Here is a 17,693-nt window from a genome sequence, read left to right on the forward strand (position 1 = left end):
CTGCACTGCCTGGGTTGTTCTGGGATCAGTAACCCAGACAGGGGTGTTCTGAGCCCTGGCCCTGGAGACTCCCTGGAAGCTGCAGGGCCAGTGGCGATGTGCCAGCACTGCCCTGCTGACCAGGGACTCTTCCCAGCAGTTACAGGGGAGCCCAGTGGGCTCAGGCTTGCACCATGGCTGCACTGAGGGTGAGAGAAGCAGGGGAAAGGAGCTGTACCTGAGATGCTGCAGTAAGCCACACTTTGGTACTCCAGTTCCTCTAGGGGTTTGAAGGTCACCTTGATTTTAGCCGAACAATTCGGCCCAATTACTCCCTCCTAAAGCAGAAAGGGACAGCAAAACATTTCTCTTCAAACTGCGCATTTCTTGTTTTCCACCACAGTCCTGCAAGCCTTTATTTAGAGCATCGGTGATGAGTGAACAACACAAGGAGCCCAAGGAAACACTCCAAAGCCAGCTCAGCACACCGCTGGGAGCTCTCAGTGCTCAGCTGATCAGCTCTCACTCTCCACAATATTGCTACTGCTCTGACACAAGCCCTTGGTCACATCATGCTGCTGTCAGCTGCAGTGGGATGTAACTGCCACTGCGCACTCATGGCTCTTCACAAGAAGAGAACATGATCCCCTTCCTTGGAAATAAAAATATTAGTTGAACCTGTTTTGAAAGAAAGCAGAGGTGGGGATTATTCTGGGGTTTACTCCAAGGTGAGAAGGGATTTTGCACTGTGCAGACACCAGGCATTCATCGTCTCTCACAATGCCAGTACTCAGAATCAGGGCTCTGGATGATGGGAGGATGTGGTGGTTTGCTTGCACAAACAGAAAAGGAAAAGGTTTTCTTGTCCCTGTGTGCAGGAGAACTCAAAAGGCCCATTTAAACCTTCCAGCCTTGTGTCCAGGCTCACAGAGGACACTGGAAGGGACACTCAGAAACAGTGCAAGGCGTGGTTACAGGAGGGGATTGGCATTTCTGTGATTAACCTTGGGCTGAATTTGGCCTCCTTTTCCCAGCCAACCGTGGCAAGCTTGAGGTCAGTATGTGAACACTCAACACCCTCTGCTGAACACCCAACTCCAGCACCCTCTGCTGAGCCCCAGGCACCACGTGTCGGGGGAGCCCCTGCCTACAATAACTGCTCCCTGTGGACACGGCAAGGACACGCACGGAGCGCCCTTGAGCTCGAGCCCTGGCAGCAGAGCTCGGCTTTGTCAGGCTCCCAGCCCTGCCCAGAGCCTGCAGGGCAGAAGTGCTTTTAGCAGCCAGCTCTGCAGCTGCACCAAAACTCCATGTCCTCCCTCCCAGCACATTGGGCCAGCTGAGCATCTGCCGAGTGACCGCATCTGGGGGGGTGGCAGAAGGAGGAGGAGGAGGAGGAGGAGGACGAACAGGACGAGGAGGATGAGGAGGACGAGTAGGACGAGGAGGACGAGGACGAGGAGGACGAGGAGGATGAGGAGGACGAGGAGGACGAGGAGGAGGACGAGGACGAGGAGGAGGACGAGGAAGATGAGGAGGAGGAGGAGGAGGACGAGGAGGACGAGGAGGACGAGGAGGACAAGGAGGACGAGGAGGAGGAGGACGAGGAGGACGAGGAGGACGAGGAGGACGAGGAGGACGAGGAGGACGAGGAGGACGAGGACGAGGACGAGGACGAGGACGAGGAGGATGAGGAGGAGGAGGAGGAGGAGGACGAGGAGGACGAGGACGAGGAGGACGAGGAGGACGAGGAGGAGGAGGAGGAGGATGAGGATGAGGACGAGGATGAGGAGGACGAGGAGGACGAGGAGGAAGAGGAGGAAGAGGAGGAAGAGGAGGAGGAGGAGGAAGAGGAGGAGGAGGAGGAAGAGGAGGAGGAGGAAAACGGGGTTCTCAGCTATCACTTACCACTGGCTCAATGGAAAAAATGTCATCGGAGAACAGCATGGGGTCTTCTTGCACCTTTGCTATCTCCTCCGGGACCGTGTTGCTCGGGAGGGCAGTGTAATCTTCACAAGAGCCCTTCTCCTTCTCTGTTTTTTCCTCCTCCGTTAAATCTTCCGGCCACATCTCTGTCCATGGCTGAAGAAAACGACACTGCCTGCAGCCACAGGAGAGACAAGGCCAGCAGATTGTTTAATAAGCCACATATTTGCAGAGGGAAGTGTGAGTGCAGGAGGGCAAAGCACTTGGGGAGGAGCAGCAGCAGCTCCCCAGCAAGGGCTGACCCCAAGCCATGAGGGTCCCACATGGATCAGAGGATAACTTGCTGTTCACTGGCACAGCAGGTAGTTTTACTCCACACTTGCAAGCTCGGGAGAGGTTTCCAAAGCCAGGGTCCCTCAAGAGAACCTCCTGGCTCAAAGCCTCTGCCAAAACTGAGGGAGAATCCACCAGGCACTTCAAGTGGCTTTTCCTACCACTGAGCTGCTCGGGGGAGGCAGATAAAGATCATGGAGCAGGACTTCCCTGGCAAGGGGAGAGGAAGCTGGGTTGCAGCTACGTCTTACCAGCATCACTCTTTGTTTCTTCCATTTTGGACCTGCCCTGTTCCCCACTCTGCCTTTCACAAGAGCATCCCAGTGGAAATTGATGAATTCAGGCACCGCACCCCTTCAGTGACATTCAAGGCTTTATGCATGAAAACAGAGGCTCTGAGAGGGGAAGGGACTTTGTTGTGCAGGAGGGAGACAGCAAACTCCTGGAGAGGCCTTCTCATGATCCAGAGCTTTTTGGGTCCCATCCCAGTGCATGGTAGCAGAATGTCCTGAGAGGGAAATCCTGCACTACCTCCTCTCATAAAAAAAGTCTTCTCTGCTCTGAGATCTCAAAAGCTGCTCTGACAGCAGAACACTGGCCTTGAACCATGGCTAAGACTGGAAGTAAGGAGGAACAAAATGTCCTGGTGGCAGTCTAGGACACAAACTGGCATGAAAACAGATGTAATTGGAAAAAAAAAAAAAACCACAAAACCAAAACCAGGTTGAAGTTTACTTTGGGGAAACCTAGTTGCTTCTGAGGGGAAAGTGGATCACCTGGGGTCCAGGCTGAGGCAGGGAAGTGGGAAAAAATGGAAATAAACAGCCCAGGGAAGTAGGCAGAGAAGGGCATGGGGTTTTTTGTTAACACACAGAGCTTGTATGGAAGTCAGAGACTGGATGAGGAGATAGAGAACAGTGGAAAACCAAGAAGCCCAGGGCACTAAAGGACCCTCTCACCAGCCATTCAGGTGGGCAAGGGTCCATCTCCTGGTCCTTTGCAGGCAATGCAAAATGGCTCTGGGGACTGCAAGCGACCTGGCCCGCAGCAACCAGGGGCTTGGCAGTTTTGGCCCAGCAGCTTTGGCCCGGCGTTTTTTCAGTTTTTGCGTGGCAGTTGGCACAAGCAGGCTGAGCAGAAAGGGTGCAGCCACCCACCCTCCTTGTGTAGTGGGTTGTGTCTTTTTGCTGGTTGCGAGGTGCTTGCCTTTTTTTTTTTCTTTTTCTTTCTTTCTTCTTTCAGTTTTTTTTTTTTTTTTTTCCCAGCTATGGTTTACAAATGATGAAAAGCCATTGCTGCTGCTGCTGCTGCCAGCAGGAGTGCACTAAGTCAAACAGAACCCCCCAGGAAGGACGCAGCTGTCCAGGCCCCTGGCTGCAGGGAGGCTCTGAGCCTGGTGTTAATACCAGAGGAAGTGCAAAAGACACCTGCGTGTGGTGTGGGCAGCTGAATGATCTGCTCTGCCCGGTGGCAGAGCTTAAGGAAGAAGTGGAAAGGCTGAGGAGCATTAGGGAGAGCGACACAGAAATAAACTGGTGGAGTTACAGCCGTCCAACCCTGAGAGAAGCTCAGCAGGAGCCAGAGGAGCCCTGCCCTTCTTGGCATCAGGCAGAAGGAGGAGACCTAGGAGACAGTGGGGAATGGAAATGGGTCTCTGCTGGGGAGGTCATAAAATTCCGTCCTGACCCCCACCACCTACCCAGGTGCCCTGACAGAATAGGTATGAGGCTTGGCTCCAGAGGCTCTGCCAGATGACACTACAGAAAAAATTCTGCCTGGAGAGTCTCCCAGCTGCACTTGCTCTGTCACACACATCACAGCCTCAAGCATTAAGAGGAAAAGAAGGGTAGTGCTAGTAGGTGACTCCCTTCTAAGGGGAGCTGAGGGCCCTGTAGATCGACTGGATCCATTCCACAGGGCAGTCTGCTGCCTCCCTGGGGTCCAGGTACAGCAGGGATATCACCAGGAAGTTCCCTAATGACTAAATGAACTTCATCTCTTCACCACTGTCTGGGCTACAGTGACCGTGAAAGAACAGAGTTCTCAATATTCGGTGAAACAAGGAGGGGCATCAACAAAACTTCCACTCTGGACTTCTGGAGGGCAGATTCGGCCTGTTCAAGAGACTGATTTGGCGAGAACCCTGGGAAACAGCCCTTAAAGACAAAGGGGTCCAGGAAGGATGGACATACTTCAAGAAAGAAGTCTTGAAGGCACAGGAACAGACTGTCCCTGTGTGCTGAAAGGCGAGCTGACAGGGAAGACAACCAGCCTGGATGGGCAAGGAGCTTCTGAAGGAACTAAGGGAAAAAAAGAGGGTGTATCACCTTTGGAAAGAGGGTGAGCTGTTGAAGGATGTTGCCAGGCCATGGAGGAAGAAGATCAGAGAGGCAAAAGCCCAATGAGAACTTGAGGAAATCCAGTCATTGCAACCAACCTTTCCTTGCCAAAATGCCATCCTTGGTTGGAGTAGAAGTGGAACTGGAATGCTAAGTGCTGAGCTCCTGAAGCCAGCAGGGACACACACCTGAGAGCCAGGCATGGTTTCCTTGGCCTAAAGCACTCAAAAGCACCAACACCCCCCTGAGGCCACACGTCAGTTTTAGCCGTGGGCCGTGTATCTCACTGAAATGGATCTGTCAGACCAACCTCCTCTTCTCTTTATTCTCCTCTTCCTCAGTAGGAAAAGCCTTCCACTGGAAGTGAGCCGTGACGTTACTCCTGTTTTTAATGAACATGGTTGCGTGGTTGGACATGGTGATGAAAGTCGTCTCAACCTCCACGAAATTTGTGCTCAACCCAACACGGACAGCTCCAGCTTCTCCGTGGAGCTCTGTGTGGATAGTTTCTTCACCTGGAACAAAGCAAAGGGGAGTCTTTGCTCAGCTCAGTTGTTGATGGAAGCACAAGGACCAGAGCAAACTGCAGGTCACAGAAGAAAGTGTCACAGCTTTTAGCTGAATGAGCAGTTCCATGGATCAGTACATTTATCACATCCTGACAGCTCTGGGGGTACAGCGTGAGGATGTCCTGGGCACCTCCTTAAACACCTGATTTCTGAGAGTGTTTGTGCAGATTTGGCCCCAAGGTGACAGTACGTACAGTGAGATTTGTCAATGTGCTCCAGTGACCACTCAGATCACCGGGATTTCTGCATCAAAGTCCTTCAGGTGACGCTGAGGAGCCCAGTTCAGTCCTGGCTTGCCCAGGGTCTGCCCTGGGCATCCCACGAGACTCCTGTCTCTCCTGATCCCTTGGATCCCTTGTTGCTGACCAGCAAATACACCTGGGGGCATGTGGGCAGCAAAAGGAGGCCTAGAGGAACAAGTGAAGTGACAGCCCACAGCAGGAGGGGACACAGGTGAGGAAACACAACCAGCCTGGCTCTGCAATATGACAAACCACTACAAAATGAACACTGTGAAAATCATCATCATCTCCCTGTCCAAACCCACAGCTGCATCAGTCGTGAAATATTTTATCTTGTTCTGATCTCAAAACCCAAGCTGGAGCATTGCAAATTAAATAAAAAAGGGACAAAGCAAAGATTAATAAGTACAGAACAGCTTCTACATGAAGACTGAATTGGATTCCTCAGTCAAGAAATCAAATGCAAGATAGATGTGAGATAGATGTTTATGACAGATGTTGGCAACAGCTTGAACAGCCTGGGAAATGGGGACGAGGAAAAATTTGTCTTGATTTGTCACCGAACAGGAACTCGAGGGCCTGGAAACGTTATTAGACAGAAACTAAATATATGTGGAAGGGCAACATAGAAAAAGGGTCTGTGACAAGCCAATGGAGAAGCAGCATACGGGACAGAGGTGTGCAAGAAACACATTGCACTGGAGAGAGTCTGATGGAAACCTCACACCTCGCATACAGCACTGCCCAGGAATAAAACAAAACTTCACCCAGGCACAGCCTCACGGTCATGCAGAATCAGGGTTCCTCCTTCCTCCACTCAGCAACTCCCAGCAAAACAGGAGTGCAAAAATCTTAGCCCTGTTAGAGGGGATCCACTTTATCAAGCCCCTAAACACCAAGGGGCTTGATAAACACAACAGAAGAGTTGATCACACAACAGAAAACAGTTATCAACACAAGAGTTGCTAACACAACAGAAAACTCTGTTTTCTTTGGGGTAAAGCTGGAACAGGGGAGGGATCTCTGGAGGGAATGGAGGGGGATGGGACAATCCCCATGGGATGGGACAGGGAGCGATGGTGGAGAAGTGTCCTGTGCCCCGTGCAGGGCCCAGCACTCACCGGTGTTGCAGCACAGCCACCCGGAATGGTCACCGGTCGTCAGCGGGTGAAATCCCACTGTCACCCGCATGCTGTCGCCAGCGCCCAGAGTTCCCGTGGTCGGAACCACGGAGAAAGGACTGCAACACAAAGAGAGGGCAGCAGCTGCAACGCTCTGCTTGCTTTTGTTGCTCTTTCCCAGCCCTGTTATCACCCAAAGGTGTTTTGCACAAGGACAGATCCTCACCTCTGGGTGCTCAGCTGGTAATGAGCTGCCCGGTTACCGACATTGCGAACCAGCAGAGTCTTCTGGGTGCTGTACTTGACCGGACAGGCCGAGAAGTCCAGCTGCTCAGGGAAGGTCAGGATAGCTCGGCCACCAATGGCCCGAATTGGCACAACTATCCTTTCGCTTTCAGTCATGCAGACGAGCTGGTGGGAATAATCCTGCAGGAAAAGAAACTAGCTCAGCACAGGACATTTAGTGCCATCCCCATGGCAGAAGAAAAACCGTTTCCTATAACCCTTCAAGGGCATCAGTTTACCTATTCCACCCTAAAATGAACACTAAGTTCTACTAATATGTCGCATTTTAAAGGCACCAGTGCACTTTGCAAAACCTATCTCAGTGGCATTAAGCTCTTGTGTCACTTGGGTCATCCAGAGAACTGCCCTAGGCCACCATAATTTTTACTCTAAATTTTAATGATGTTAAATAATTCCTAAGTCCCTTCTAAGGAACATGGAGCTAGGGAACACAGGACATTCCTCTTTAGGTTTCTATATTCCTACTGTTTGAGAATAGGACAAAGTGTTAAACTGACTCTAAGCAGCAAAAAGAAGCTGAGGAAACAGCTGCACCCAAAAAGCTCCTGCACCTCTGGCCTGGTATAGAAACATCAGTTGGCTCAGAACTGCCCTCTACCTTTGCCTCTCCAACCGAGTCAGGAGAAGAACAGCGCTAAGAGGTGGCAGCATGCTGTTGGAAAGAGCCTCTGTTTTCCTGCAAGGCTTCCTCCCTTCCATGCCATGTCCTAAACCCTTCTGTATGAACAAGCCTCCGGATCACAGCACTGAGATCGCACTTGCCAGGGCCCCAGCACCGCTGTTCAAACCTCCACACAAAAGCACCTTTGGCAGGGAACGGCTGCCAGGTGACAGAGCCACCAGAGTGACAGGCATGAAGACAGAGGCACAGCAGTGTCACTGCTCTGGGCTCACAGCTCTGCCTGCAGGTTGTGCCTGCCCTACACCAGCTCTTTCAGGGAGGTGACCAAGTCCCCTGCAGCTCACCAACCTCCTGCTGGCTAAGGGCACCTAGAGCCCAGTGTGCCTGTGCCAGGCCGGGCTCACGGGCACAGCACATCCTCTGCCCTGGCCCTGCAGCTGTACCACGGTCACCTGTGCTCTGGGCCAGCACAGCTGCAAGGCTGGATGTGAGTTTGTGGGTTCTAAGTTGGGTAACTTTTTGGGGGCTCCCCTGCCAGGGGAGACGTATTGGACTTTTTTGCTCTTTAGTTTCTGTTTATTGTTATCTTATCAAAACTTTAGGACACTGTCTGTGCTTAGACTTCCTATGTGTGAAAACAGCACAAGAATGGTTAACAACTTTGTGCTGCAAGGTCTTTTGAAGTTTAATCAAAAACTAAACTACCTAATTAAGAAGTGATACTCAGATTATTTCTTTTTCTAACTTAATAACTGACTCTTAAAAACTTGCAATGTAGATTTTTTTAACTTAATTACAAGATACTACTTAAACTTAAGAAAAAAGAGGAAGAAGATGAGAGAAGAAAGGAACTCGAGACACCACCTTGTATCTTCTATTTTGAACCTATCTATAACACACTAAAAATCTTAAAACTTCAATTTCTTACTCATGTGACATACTATACTACTATCTACAATTTTTACACTCCATTTCACACTTTTGTGGTTCCTGGTTTACTCTGAGGCTTAGGAGGCCTTCTCCATGAATGAGGGTCAAAGTCAGTGTTTTCTTGGGAGTCAGAGCACCCCAGGGCAGACAGGGGGATATTCCCCTTGCCCTGGGTTCCCACAGCTGGAGAACAGAGGGTGTGGAAAAGCACCGTCTTTGCTCCAGCCCAGGGTGAGGCAGGGAAGCTGTTGCCAGTCAGGAAGGAGGAAAGCTCTCCCACCTCTTTGTTCCTCTAGTGTTTTCCATAATAATGAAATCCCTTCCACTGTACCTAGAGATGGCGGAAGATCTATCAAGGCCCCTCTGTCACTTTCACTGTTCCCTGCGCATCTTCCCCTGGGAAGGCTCAGGAATGCGCAGGGAGGGGAAGCAGAGCCTGCCAGGCCCGGGCGCAGTGCCTGACAGCACGTGCCAGGCTGTGACTGGCTGCAGGCTGCCTGCCCACGGCCTGGAGCCAGGCTCACAGCATGGAATGTGGGGGTGCACAGAGCGCAGGGAGCACAGTGGCTTTGGAGACAATGCTGTGCTTTGGCTCCTCCAGTCTCACCTTGTTCTCCTCGGGGGTGAAGCGGATGCGCACGGGGGCGGACGCGCCCGGCAGCACGACACGGTACGCGTCGTTGGAGCACGTGAGCTGGAAGTAAGGCGAGCTCTCCATGGAGACCTTCACCACCTGAGGAAACTGCGGGAAAGACATGAAACCATGGTTTTGCCACTTGTGGAAACAGCACGAGAGGAGACCTGTCCGTGCCCTGCTGACATCCCTCCTTGACCCCCTTTCCAAAGCACTTTCAGCTGTGGAGGTACAGGCACAGAATTCCCAAGGGTGAACTCGAATCCCTTCTCTCTGGGTCCAGCATTTTGGCCAGGGGCAGTAGGGCACTGCCTGGTGGGAAGGAAGGGCCGAGCAGGTCAGCACCAGCAGGATGGAGACAGAGCACCTGAACCAAGTCATCTGCATCTTCAACAGGCCAAAAAACCTGCTGGTTCCTGCCTGCACACAGCCATGCAGTAGTCGTGTTCCAGAGGGGGAATGTGCTGCCTGAAAGCAAACTAGCACATTATCCTGGGGGAAGGAAGAAATTCCCTTCTAGCAGATCCGGTTTGGGTAGGGCAGTTCTGGGGATACAGTCATGCAGGCAGACCAGCAAGAGAGGAGACCAAACACTGTGGCCTTACTGGGAATAAAGCAAACCTGAAAACCAAAAGGAACACAGCAAGACAAACCCTAAAATGAGGAGATGGCAAAGAGAATTTGAATGGGCAGAAAAGCAGCAAGGAAGAATCATAAAACCATGGGAGCAATCAGCTTGCCAAAAGTGACGGAAACACAGACAGGCTGTGCCTACCGACTGTGGGCTTCGAAGGCATTTTCTGCCTGGAGAAACATGACCAGCACTGACTCACAGTGTGGTTCCAGTATCAAAAGCCAGTCTTGTCTCTCCAGGGGTTCTTGCTGCCTGTGCAGGCAAGCTGGGCTGCTGGGCATTCCTGCCTGCAGCCAGCAGGCCAGGTTCTGCCCTCTGGGACACACAGACACAGCAAACATGCATTTTCTAGCACATAGATATCAACCCCCGAGCACCAAAATGCTCTCAAAAAGTCTAAACCAGATGATTTTGACTCCCTCCCATCTCTTGCCGTCAGCCTACTCTTGGCACAAGGCTCATTTGAGAAAAAGTTGCCCTGACTGAAATTCAAATGGTCTCAGTTTTCCTCTTTACAGTGGAACACAACTGCTGACATTTTTCAGCTTTTTCCCTCTCAACTCTCTTGGGAAACTGCAAAACAATCACAATTTCTTCAAGTGACGGTGAAAACCTCCAGGAGCACATGGCTTTGGATTTGCTGAGGTTCTCCAAAGGGAAAGCAGAGCACCATGGTGCTTTTGGAAAACCTGAGCAGAGCTGGATGAAGCCCAGCAGGGGCCTGAAGTAGCACCTAAAGCCTCCTGCTGCTTCTGCTACCGCAGCCTGATTCCAGGGCTGTTTCAGAAGACACTTCCTGCAGTGCCAGTGCCATTAAGGAGAAGTGATTCCAGCATAAAGTGGAGAAGACTCAGCCCCTGAGCTTTGACTGTGAGCTGCACAAAGGGAGCCAAACAGGCTGAGAGAGGCAGAGGAGCCAAGATTAAGCAAGGAGACACAGGATGTGGCACACACTCAAGGCAAGGCATGAGATCAGGTAAGAACTGCACAGCCCTCAACACTCCTATCAATCCAGAGCTTTCGAGAGAAGGCAGCTCCTCTGGGATAGATACCATCAACACATGGCCAAAATCAGGGGACAATTCCCAGCAGAGTAAGATTTCCACCACCTTGCAGAACAAAGGTGCTGAGACATTTTCTGGTGGATGTGCTGCAGCAGATAACTTGCTTTGCTGTACACTCTGGGAATGACAGCACTCTCCTCTTCCAGCACAGTGTTAAAGCTCCACACCCCAGCACTTACCTTGTCCTTATTCATGATAGACAGCACCATTTCAGAGACCTCATGGGTGACAAAGTTCTGAAATACCACCTCTGGTGGGGAAATCTGAAACAAGTTCTGCTTCAGGGGAACTGACGACAGCTGGAGAGGCGAGAGAGAGCAGGGAGAGGTTCAGCTGCTGGGAGGAAGGTTCATGAAGGATCCCTTACACTGACCCCCAGTGAAGTACAGGCTCGGGGTGAGCACGTCTGCCCAGCCCACACTGGGCAAACAGTGGCTCACCCACCTCTGCTCTGAGCTGACCAAGAGCTGCTGGGCCACACAGAGCAGGCGCAAGGCAAGCTGCTCTTTTGGGGTGTATTTCTCCAGGTTTCCTTCTCCAGAATGCCAGGCAGCACTTACCTGAAGCACAGCCCTGGGCCCGTGTGGTCACAGAGCTCTGGGGCACTGAGTGAGCACTCGTGGAGTAAGTAAAACCCACAAATTTACATCAGACTCCATGGGAAACGATTTTGGGATGGCCTTCACTCTGAGACAGGGAAACCAAGGCCCACACAACTACAAATACCTTTTCTGATCTAGAACTTCGACATCAGTAAGAAGAGAAGAGTACCAGAGGAGGTGAGAGAGATAAGGTGACGTTTGCTGCAGCCAAAAGGTTATTAAGTGAAATCATGGAATGTGTTGGTTCTATGTGTTGTTTGTGGTTTGAATTTGTTCAGGTTGGTTTGTTGGGTGTTGCTCTGAGAGGGATGGGCTTGAAGACCTGACCAAAAGGAAGCAGGATGAGAGGGGAGGGGACAGAAGAGCTGGCAGTTGGACAGAATGGAAGTTCCCAAGTACCCATCCAAGGGGAAAGGGGACAGGGACCGCCCTGGCCGGCTATAAAGGGGATAGAAAGATTGCCATTTCCTCTGAGGGTGTGTTTGTTTGTCTCCAGGGGGAAGCAGCCATGCCCAGCGCAGCTGAATCTTTACTAAGAAATAGTTTTCTTTTGCTTCGATGATTTTGTCCCCTTTCATTGTATTTAAAAGTTAGTGCGTTTCAAACAGAGGGAATGCAAAAATAAAGTAACACAGAAGTTAGGAAAAAGACAAATGAGGTGAATGCTGAATGAGGATAAGGTTCAGTTATTTTCTCAGCAGCTTGGGTGAAAGTAGAGTTGGTATCTCCTTTTTCCATGTGCTTTAAATGGGTGCTTTCTTGTGATTATTGCTATCTGACATGATACCATTGTAGAGGCATGTCTGGAATGACACAACAACAGCAAATGCTTCTGGAGCAGAGACATTGCTTTGAGAAAACTCTGCCCTGCTTTGTCTGCCTTCTCCAGCCACACTGCTGTCACTCCAGAGACACAAGCAGGTCTCCTGTGTGACTCCACAGGAGGCACAGGCTGCTGAAGGGAGTGGCTGCAGCACCCTGTCCCTCAGTTGTGCCCTTCCCTGAGGTGTTCCCAACGCCCCTCTCCAGGGCAATCCTTACCCAGTGTCTTACATGTCTCTTGCTGCCAATTTCCTGCTCAACAGCCCACCTCGCTCACCTACCCCTTTGGACTGTGCTTTAGACTGAGCCAGTCCTGCCAGAAAAGCAGCTTTAAACACACCTCTAGGTAGGCACTGATGCAGATAAAGCACATCCATTCCCCTCTGCCCAGGGCGAGTCCCCTGCACATCTGGCAGCCTGCAAAATCTAACACCCCGTCAGGGTCCAACGCATTGTTCCACCCCAAAGCATTCATGCCATTTGTTTTGTTAAATCTGAAGTAGTTACTGCAGGTCCTTGGCCTTCAAAGGCCAACGCTGCCACTCTGGAGGGAATCCCGTGACCCCGAGCATTTGATGGCGACCACACCAAAGCAAGAGGTGGCTACTTCAGCAGGAGAATGGCAAATGGCAACTTTGTGCCTTTGTGTCCCCAGCCTTCCCCCCACTGTTTTAGCGATTTAGGCAGCTTCAGCCGAGGTTATTTGTGTTGGCTCAGTGCAGATCAGGACTCCCAGTCCACCACTACCAGCAGTTTGCACTGACAACAGGACCTGGACACTGAGGTATTTTGCTGGAGGCAAGCCTGTCACAAGCACACACCCTCTTCAAACTTCACATCAAACAGAAAGGAAAAGAGCAGGAAAAGGCTACCTTCTGATGAGGCTCACTCTTGTCTAGAACTGGGTTAATGCTGGGCAGAATACTCCTCCTGGCTTCGATCTTCTTCTTCATGCTGAAAAACTTTTCCCACAGGGACTTAGAGGGACGCAGCTGAAAGGCAAAAATAAACCAGCGAGAGCCTCAGAGATGGGCTTGTTCAGAAAGGCTTGGCTTGAACGAGTGGCACTGGTGAACAATTTGAGAACACATAGTCTAGGACAGTCCTGGAAGCCCTGGAATTTTCCTGCTGAAATACTTAGCACCAATAAATTATTAGTACAGAGTGCAATACACATACTCCAACCACATGGCCCTATCCCATAGGCTTCTCCGTGATTTAATGTGACATCTTTGGGGAGTTCTGCTCTTTGGGCATTTGTTTCCTCTTTAGTTTCATTGGATTGAGGCAGTGACCTTTTCAGAGAGTGGGGAGGAGCTCTCAGAACTCCCCTAACCCCATCCCTGCACAACACTCAGAACTCCCAGCAAGGAGATGTCGCTGCTGTGTGAGTCCAAGAGAGGCAAGAAAGGAACGTTGTAGCAAGAGTGAGGTGCACAGGAATGTGTCCAAGTTTTCCTTCTCTCTGTTCATCAGCATTTGTTTTCTCTGTCTGGGCTCACAGGCCCCTCCACAGAAGAAAACAGAGGGATCTCCCTGGCAGAGCCTCAGCAGTGGGGCATCTTCAGTCCAGTGAGCTCCAGACCCCAAGGGACCTTTGTGGCCCTGACTCCAGTGCTGCCTGCAGGGCTGGATCTGCGCCCACACAGGAGACGAGAGAGAACAGCTGGCTTGGAACCTCTTCTAGCTGGGACCAGCCGTGTCTCTCAAGGCTTTGGGCAGAGCTTGAGCTTCCTCCCACCAACATGCCCAGGTGCCCAAGGGCAGGTTGGTGAGAGCAGCACAGGTGAGTGCCCAGCCTGACAGAAGGAATTGCTGTGGCAATTCTAACTACTAGATATCTAACTAACTAACTAACTAACAACTTGTGACTTTGTTTTTGAGAGTCTAGCCACAGGTGGATCTGATTGGTTATTAGGTTCAAACAATTGTCACTAGACTCCAATTAAGTAATCACTCTAGGTGAACAATTTTCTAAACACAATCCACATAGGAAAAACAAGGAGCAGAAATAGAAATTATTTTCTCTTTCTTTTTCTCTGTGCAGCTGGATGAAAAATCTTGAGAGAGAGAGAAATGTGCTTACTACACAGCACAGGTGAGTGCCCAGCCTGACAGAAGGAATTGCTGTGGCAAAGGGAAAGGGAGAGAACACACGCTCCGGGCTTCAGCTGCACATTGCTTTAACTTGGCTCCGGTGGCACAGCCAGGCAAGAGCCTGAGGCAACACACGGCGTTCCCTACTGCACCAGGACAGCCCCCACCAACAGGAGCAGGGCACAAAGAGGTGGGGAGGGGGTCTGCAGCTTCACAGCGCTGCTGGACAACAGGGGCAGGGAGAGGAGGGACGCGAGGGGAGTTTCCAGCCTTAACACAGCCCCAGTGGCTACTTACAGTAAAAGACTTCAGCATTTCCCTGGACCAAGGACGAGGTGTAATTGTCTGTTTTGGGAATCCAGAAGCCATTTTGAAGGGAGGATATGCCAGATCAGCAACAAAGCCTCAACGAAACTGGAAGGAGCAACAATGGAACTCTGAAAATCCAGAACCCAATTCCTGGCAGATTCAAGGCATATACTGGTGCTAAAAATTTTATAGCATTTGAAAGTAGCTAAATGCTTGTTTGGTGTAAGTAGCTAGTATTGTCAGGCCTCTAGTTGGGCTTTACTTGTACTATATGGCTATGTTGTGCAATTCAGAGATGGATCCTACTGAAACCAGGAGCTAAAAATCTGAACATTAATAATAGTTAGAACAGACCAAGCTGTAGCTTAAATATTAAATACTTAAAAAGAGCTAGAGTGGATCTCCTCTTCTTTAGGCTAAACCACCCCTGCTCTCTCAGCTGCTCCTGACAGGACTTCTGAGAGACTGGAATGTTATGGCAAATGGCTTAAATATTGTTATAAAGGACTTTCTGCCCATTGCGACAAAACTGTATAAAGGAGCTGCGACCACCCAAGCCCACCCTTCCCTGAAAACGCCTCCTGACTGGAACTTTGGACTGTGAGCTAAGCTGCCTAAGGGAACTCGGAACAAGCCAAAGGTGACACTATTGTCCGGTTATCTCAGGTCTGGGGAGAAGTAAACAAGGCTGAGGAGAAAAACCTATCCACAACAAAGCCAAACCCAGCAGCTGTCCTGAAAATCAGCTCTGTCTGGGTTCAGGGTGGGGAATTCATAGGCACAGACTCGTCTGCTGAGGCCAGGTTTGCACACAAACCTCCCATCAAAGACCTCCAAAGTGCCCCCAGACCCATTCCAGAGGCCTTGCACCAGGTGACTGCAGGGCATGCAAAGTAAGACAACAGATCTGAAAATCCAGAACCCAATTCATGGCAGACTCCAAGGATATTCTGGTGCTAAAGAGGTGATATTATTTGAAAGTAGCAATAGACAGAGTCAGACTTGCCCCGCCCCAAGGAGGTACCTGGGAGGTCCCACCTTGCCCAAATCTGCCTTAATCCATTGGAGTCTTACCTTTTGCGAGACCTCACCACAGAGAAGACCAGAAGAGGATTTTATGGTATGCTGATGGGATCCATGGAATGGTGACCTTTTTTACTTAATCTGTCTCTGTCACTCTCTTTCTCCTCCCTCTTCCCAACCCCCCATCCCCCCCCCCCTCCACCCCCACTTTTTCTATTTCTTTCTCTCTCTCTTCCTCACATTTACTGTTACATAAAATCCAGACTGTTGACTTTGGCATATGGTCTCGTTTGCAGCTCAATTCAGAGGCATCTCCCTAATAATTTTAATAACCAGATGATAACAACCCACTGAAACTTGACCAGAACTCTTTCACCTTTAAGCAGTTTAAGCAATCACTATAGGAAAAAAAAAATTATAGACTAGCACATTCAGAAAATGTTGCATTTCCTCAGTGAAAAAAAAGCACAATCAGTAGACCATATGTCATTCATCCACTCACTGAACTGCTGCACCAGAAGACTGGCATTATCACATCCTGTACTTCCCTTTGGCATTCTCTTTCAGAGCCCAGATGAGACAAAACCAAAAAGTTCAACTTTAGTCAATCTTTACCTTCAAAGGGAATTCAGGACTCCTGTGCAGAGACCAATGCTCTGCAAATTCAGGAATTCCGTGCAGAGACCAATGCTCTGCGTGTTCAGGACTCCTTTGCAGAGACCAATGCTCTGCAAATTCAGGAATTCCGTGCAGAGTCCAATGCTCTGCAAATTCAGGAATCCTGTGCAGAGACCAATGCTCTGCGTGTTCAGGAATCCTGTGCAGACACCAATGCTCTGCGTGTTCAGGAATCCTGTGCAGAGACCAATGCTCTGCGTTTTGATGAATCCTTGGCAGAGACCAATGCTCTGCAAAATCAGGAATCCCTTGCAGAGACCAATGCTCTGCGTGTTCAGGACTCCTTTGCAGAGTCCAATGCTCTGCGAACAATTCGCTTGTGAATGGCGAGTGTAGCCGCCTGCACGAGCCCAGGCTGGCACAAGCAGCCAGGAGCGCGGTCTGTGGCCACTGAGCTGTTCCGCAGCACAGCAGCCCCGCACGTCACAGCCGCCGCCGCCGCCGCGTTCGCGGTTACCAGGCACCCACGGCACCCGATCGTCGGGGCCGGGCGGGGCCGGGCCGGGCGGGGCCGGGCCGAGCCGCAGCGATTTTCAAAGGCGATCCTCACTTGAGCTACTGACTTGACTTTGGTGCTTTCTGAAGAGTTTTTCTCCAAGTATTTAGGAAAGCTTCAAATGTGGTGATAAAGGCACCCCTGGCAGGCCTATCCATTGCTCTTGGGGTAGCACTAGTATTCTACCCTGGCTGGAACACCAGGAGGGGCTGAGGGAGCTGGGAAAGGGGCTCAGCCTGGGAAAAAGGAGGCTCAGGGGGGACCTTCTGGCTCTGCACTACTCCCTGACAGGAGGGGACAGGAGGGTGCTGCGAGTTCAGGAGGCGCCGGAGCGGCGTGGCTCCCACTGTCCCCTCTTCCACAACTCCTTACAACTCCCTTCTACCTCTCCACGTCCCTGCCCCCCCATTTCTGTGACCCTGAGACCCCCCTGCACTCCCATTCCTGAGAACTGAGACGTCCTTTTACCCCTTTGCCAGGCCAGCACTGAGACGCCCCTGTCCCTCGGCTGTGCCCTGTCCCTCGGCTCTGTGGGCTGGGGGTGGCAGCAGGACCCGGGGTGAAATGAACAGGGCTAATGCCTTTATTAATGTTCAGCTCTTTATTAAAAAGATCAGCTGGGCAGGGGGCTCGACGCAGAGCTCGCCCCCGCAGTCGTAGCTTTTCCAGGCAGCCAGAAGGAAGGCGGCGTGCAGAGTCGGTCACTGGAATCCCGAGCAGCAGCTGTCCTTTCTCCTTTCCTTGTGGCACACCGGTGGCCCGAGGATGAGGAGGCGTGGTGTGCAGAGTCTGTTGCTGAAGTCCAGAACAACAGCTGTCCCCGCCCCTTCCTTGGTGGCAGCACCAGGGCTCTCTGTCTCTCTATCACCCTACTTCTCAGAGCCTAATCTAGTCTGTTCCTTCTTAGGTGATGGCGACAGTTAAAAGTCAATCAGGGGATGTGTTTCCCTCTTCCTCAGCTAGGGCA

The 17,693-nt window shown here is 51.1% G+C and overlaps 2 protein-coding genes across 3 annotated transcripts in view; one reads left to right on the forward strand and one right to left on the reverse strand.

Moving 5' to 3' along the window:
* Positions 1-17,693, forward strand: part of LOC128821200 (zinc finger protein 208-like) — a 1,118,338-nt gene that overhangs the window by 193,291 nt on the left and 907,354 nt on the right. The gene's annotated exons all lie outside the window — the stretch shown is intronic.
* LOC128821203 (hydrocephalus-inducing protein homolog) lies at positions 1,952-14,553 on the reverse strand. Of its 2 annotated transcripts, none has more exons than XM_054002165.1 (7): positions 14,518-14,553; positions 12,996-13,115; positions 10,879-10,998; positions 8,975-9,109; positions 6,736-6,935; positions 6,510-6,628; positions 1,952-2,080 (listed from the first exon to the last, which is right to left on the reverse strand). In XM_054002165.1, the coding sequence occupies exons 1-7, from the start codon at positions 14,533-14,535 to the stop codon at positions 2,031-2,033; spliced, it is 762 nt and encodes a 253-aa protein (XP_053858140.1). In that variant the 5' UTR covers positions 14,536-14,553; the 3' UTR covers positions 1,952-2,030. The 2 variants fall into 2 exon arrangements, with proteins under 2 accessions (XP_053858140.1, XP_053858139.1); XM_054002164.1 differs by lacking the exon at positions 1,952-2,080 and adding an exon at positions 4,101-5,092.

This window comes from Vidua macroura, chromosome 36, assembly GCF_024509145.1.
Source record: "Vidua macroura isolate BioBank_ID:100142 chromosome 36, ASM2450914v1, whole genome shotgun sequence".
In the NCBI taxonomy this organism is placed as follows: domain Eukaryota; kingdom Metazoa; phylum Chordata; class Aves; order Passeriformes; family Viduidae; genus Vidua; species Vidua macroura.

What these genes read in the sequence shown, in the direction of transcription:
- LOC128821203 (XM_054002164.1), bottom strand. An exon ending in TCACCCCCGAGGAGAACAAG is followed by an intron (nt 6,936 to 8,974) that starts GTGAGACTGGAG and finishes CTTTTCCTGCAG; the next exon opens with GATTATTCCCACCAGCTCGT. An exon ending in GTGGCTGTGCTGCAACACCG is followed by an intron (nt 5,093 to 6,509) that starts GTGAGTGCTGGG and finishes GCTTTGTTCCAG; the next exon opens with GTGAAGAAACTATCCACACA.